Source organism: Lactuca serriola, chromosome 5, assembly GCF_051521515.1.
Source record: "Lactuca serriola cultivar US96UC23 chromosome 5, Lser_US96UC23_V15, whole genome shotgun sequence".
Lineage (NCBI taxonomy): Eukaryota > Viridiplantae > Streptophyta > Magnoliopsida > Asterales > Asteraceae > Lactuca > Lactuca serriola.
Genome location: NC_136412.1, coordinates 244795740 through 244801169, shown reverse-complemented (window position 1 = coordinate 244801169; position 5430 = coordinate 244795740). Strand labels below are relative to the sequence as shown.

General features: G+C 29.8%; 1 protein-coding gene across 1 annotated transcript; it reads right to left on the bottom strand.

The window, feature by feature from the left end:
- Positions 1–555: 555 nt before the first annotated feature.
- XND1 (xylem NAC domain 1) lies at positions 556–2004 on the bottom strand. Its single transcript, XM_079002019.1, has 3 exons — positions 1705–2004; positions 1272–1564; positions 556–883 (listed from the first exon to the last, which is right to left on the bottom strand). The coding sequence occupies exons 1-3, from the start codon at positions 1868–1870 to the stop codon at positions 740–742; spliced, it is 603 nt and encodes a 200-aa protein (XP_078858145.1). The 5' UTR covers positions 1871–2004; the 3' UTR covers positions 556–739.
- Between the last annotated feature and the right edge of the window lie 3426 nt (positions 2005–5430).

Genomic DNA, 5430 nt, shown 5'->3' with positions numbered 1-5430 from the left:
AACACATACCCAACCTTACCTCAGACCACTAGCTAGTAAAGCTAACAACATTAGTAGACGAGATAATTAATATGTTCTCTTACGTTGAAGAGGCCGCATGAGCCACGAAAATGGGGTCTTGCATGTACATCAATACATAGATGCATATTAATGAAGGTAAAGATTTATGCCTGCACAAGAGGGAGGTGATGAACCTAAAAGAGTGAACTAAATTTGAACATTTTAGTGATGGCATATTCATGTTTATTAATCACCCGCTTAAATGTTTTCTAATTAAATAATTAAGCACTTTAACATATACTAATTAGTTATTGAATATTTATTTAATTACTTATATCAAAAACAGCCAAAAAGGCCATGCATTTGCTTGATCAATCATGATTTCTCATCTGTATTTTATTGACAAGCATCAAGTGAAAGGAATGTACAAGCAATGGTGGTCAGAACTCAGAAGCCATCAATTTGAAGGCTTTGGTGGGTTTCCTTTGCATGGGAGCTCTCTTTCTTTCAGATTTCCATGTGTTCGATTACACACACACATATATACATAAGTAATGAAAATAGAAAATTAGTTTGTATTTAACATCAAATTCCTACATCCACAAGTCATTTGTTGCATTGATACTATCAGAAGTATTTTTCTGGATAAATAAAATATAGAAAATGGACAATAAGCAAAACATATCAGGTCCTCTAACTCTTTTGGGTCCCTTAATATCCTTTTAGCCTATTTTTTTCCTTAATTTGGGTAACTAATATCGTCGAAATCGTCCAATGATAAGAAAACTTCATCCAAACATGAAAGCTCCGTGCCATTCTCATTGTCGTCGTCACTGTCGTAGCTATGATCGAACACTCGGCATATTACCCACTTGCTAGAATCCTAAAAAAATATAGGATATTAAAGCATTATAAATAAAATAGAAAGTAAACATGTATACAAGTATCTTTAAGTATCCACAATTAAATAGATTTTCAAAATGTGTTTTTATCAAATTTATTTCGTTAGCCACTTAGTAGTTCCTAAAAATGATAATTAAAATGTCTACAAACTTACAAATTAAAAAGATCAAACTATCTTCAAACACTATTCGAAACTAAGTTTTTGTTGAATACATTAATTGATTAGCTACTTATCAAAAACCCTAAAAATGTTAATTTAAATATATGTTGAGAAACATGTAAAGTAGGGTAAAAAAAATCAATGTTTTGAGTATATATTCGCTGATTATCCAACAAAAATAAAAAAAAGAACATTGATGAGTACTTACTACTTTGGAGTGGCCTTTTCTTTTTGATCTACCACTGCTACTGCTACTGCTACCGGATGAATTAGAAGCATCAGAAAGCCTAAATTCCTGCATTATCCAATTAGTTTTGACACCTTCAGGAGCTTCACCAATATGAAACACATAATATTTCTTCACACCAACTCGTTTGCTACTACTTGAACTAATAATTTGTTCATCACAGTCCCATGCTTTCCAATATCCGTTGGTGGTTATTCGATTTTGTGTTCTCCTGCTGTAATAATACCACTTTTTCCCTTCCACCATGGCTTTACCTGCAAGCCAACCACAACCATGCATATATGTATACTTTCTCTATTATTATTTCCAAAAATAGTGCATGTAAGAAAAAGATTGTTTATTTCGATATAGACATATTAAAGAAACTGATGAGAAATTGAAAGTAATTAAGTACCATCCAAGTCCCAAGGGTCATATGGATAGAGATCAAGATCAGGGATTATGTCAGGGTGGTAAGGTAAGAGAGATGCCTTGCGTTGAAGGAAGTGGACGACGAGTTCTTCATCTGTCGGACAGAATCGAAAACCAGGTGGGAGATTGACATTGTTGCTGTCACCCATGAGAGAAAAACGAAGACCAATAAGTGGATAAGTCGATGGGTTGTTTAAAATCAACGAAATTAGGATTAAGGAGTTGAAGTTGTTTATGATATTGTGGGGTTGGAAAATGGAGTAATGGAAGGTTTGGATGTGGGCATTATATATAGTGTTGGAGAGAGAAAAACGGACTGACGTGATATAGAAGCATTGTGTGTGTGTGTGTGTGTGTGTGTGTGTGTGTGTGTGTGTGTGTGTGTGTGTGTGTGTGTGTGTGTGTGTGTGTGTGTGTGTGTGAGAGAGAGAGAGAGAGAGAGAGAGAGAGAGAGAGAGAGAGAGAGAGAGAGAGAGAGAGAGAGAGAGAGAGAGAGAGAGAGAGAGAGAGATTTATGAGTTTTAATTTTGAAGGTTTGCTGATTGCTTTGCACGGCGGCTCTCTACTTTTAGTGTTCTAACGGAACGCTTGGATACTAAACAAGCGACGGGATCTGTTGCTGCTCGACAACAAACTTAACTTTCTCTTCCTAGGAATATATGTACTTTTAAATTTCATATATATATATATATATATATATATATATATATATATATATATATATATATATATATATATATATATATGTGTGTGTGTATGTTTTTTTTTTTTTGTGGGGCGGGGTGTTATGGTGGGGGTATTCATGAAGAGTCGATTCCTTTTCATGAGAAAAATAAAATCATATGAATCCTTTAAGCGTCCTCTTAATTAGTCGCATTCTCGTATGAAATACGGTTTGAGAATGTAACTGACGATATCTTTGATTCTGTTTGCGCACCATGCATAGTTGATATGAGTGTGATTTAATATTATGCAATGAGGAAGGATTGAATATGTAGAACCAGTAAATTATAACGTATATCATATCAACTACATTAGTATCTTCATAGAACTTGTAGAATATGCATTGAGACTTGTACATTGAATACACCAGCCCACAGAGAAAAATTGCAAAGCACCATCATCATAGACATCATGCTTATATCATCCAACTGTTGTGGATTAATGTGATTCAGATGACCATATGATATGGGTAGGTGGGGGGATATACATAGCCTTGTTGATCGTATAATCCTGCCAACTAAGTGACCCACAACTTGGAAGTGCCCATAAAACCAATTATTACCATGATCAAACAATCTATAAGTAAATGCCTTCCTTTTCTTGTGGTTGTGTTTTTATTTGTTTTTTCTATTTCACAACATGTATCTATGGTTCCTTAAATGACAAAATTCCTCTCTCTCTCTCTCTCTCTATATATATATATATATATATATATATATATATATATATATATATATATATATATATATATATATATAAAGAGAGAGGATAAATAAAAAATACATAATAAGACAACATATACCGAAACCAATGATTAACTGACAAATATTCTTGTTTTATTCATAAGTAATGTATTATAGAAATTATTTATATAATTACTCTAAAGTCACTATTAGAAAAAATGCAATTTACCTATAGACATCACCTCCGGAAAATAGCTACAAATCAACCACGAAATAGATAATTACTTACAAATAGCTACAAATCAACCATAAAATTTTTGCCCTATATTATCTACAAAATAGTTAGAATTAGCGACTGAAATATTTTTTGTAGGTTATCTGTTACTAATTACTTACACATTACCTATGAAATATAATTTTTTATTCCAGTTTAATAATTTGTAGATATTCCATAGGAAAAAAAATACAGAGTAGCGACGGAAATTTGGAGAAACGCTTTTTTTATTCCAGTTTAATAGTCCATATGTATGTTGTAGTAAATTACCTATAGATTAGGTACGTAACTGAAAAAAACAGGAGATTTTTTAATTTCCGTAGGAAACTGTTTGCATTTCCCATCTTTTCTTAGTATTACTTATATTTTTATTATAACTAATATTTATTAATTATTATTTCTTTAAATATTTTATTGTTATTTATTATATTCAAGTACGTATTATTATTTTTGGTGCGAGTGTATTAAGAAATTGTTTTTATTTCCCTCTATTTTATTATATCGATTATTTATTTTCATATATATTTATATGTATATATAAACATACATACCACATACACATAAACATATATAAACGAATTGGTGATGGAATTCTGATGGAAAAGGTATTTCATATGTAATCTATAGATGTTTCTTATTATCGATTTTTCGGGAATCGAACGTTGTTTTTTACGTTTCGTGTTTGTCACACTTTTATTATGTATGATTATCTATAGTTTCACCAACTTATAGCTATTAATATCGTTCATAAAGTCGAATACACCTTCGAAATCCATTGCTCGTTTTATAATTTAACATTATAATGTTTATTAATACATTGGGCTAACAAATACACACAGACACAAACACATACACATATACCATCACTCATTCATATATATAAATATACATACAAACATAACTCATCATAAATTGGTGAAAGTATAGATATTACAACACTAAACCATGAAACGAGTAATGGGTCCTTAAGTTGCACACGGCTTTATGAACGATATTAATAGCTATAAGTTGGTGAAACTATAAAAAATTATGTATAATAGAGGTGTGAAAAAAAAACAAAGAGGAGAAAACGACGTTCAATGACCGAAAAATCAAAAATAAAAAGTCGTAGGTAATTACCTACGAATTGGTGACAGAATTTTGACGGAAAGGGTATTTCGTAGGTAATTTGCAGACAACTCATTTTACCTACAGCTTACCTACCGAATCAACTATAGGTAAAGGGACGATTTTCTACTAGTGAGTGATATGTTGTCATGTTTTAATTGGTTCTAGCATTTGTTGCCTGACTATACATTTTCCATAAATTCTCATATATATATATATATATATATATATATATATATATATATATATATATATATATATATATATATATATACACACACACACACACACAGACACAGAAAGAGCATAGTTCCATTGATATTCTGACAGATTTTGAGATTCAACATCAGCCGTATATTTTTCATTTTAGGCTCTAATTATATATCTCTATTCTAATAAAAGAATAGGTTTAATTTCATATTGACAAGTGTCATACAATTGTAACCTCTCATTAATGTTATATATCATTTATCATGCCACTTGTCAAACTATTAATTATTCATTTCAAATTTTAAATTTTAAATTTCTCACTCTAATTTTATTAAATTAATAATTGATTCTTCATTTTAAATTTTAAATTTTAAAATTTTTTCCTTTAATTATATTAAATTAATAACATTAGATTAAAAAATAAAATAAGTTTAATATAAATTATAAAATGATATAACTCCACATATTTATTTAAATCAAGGATTATAATTTTATATAACTAAAAAAATATCTCTTAAGTAATAATTTATTTAAAATAATTGATTAATAATTTTGATTTTTTAATACGAAAGTTTAATTAATTTTATAACAGTGGTTATCACGGGTTATAAACCAGTATGATTATACATGCTTATACATATATGTGTAATCATAAATGATTAGAAATATATGTTTGTTCACAAAAGGATTAATCATACATGATTATGCTGGT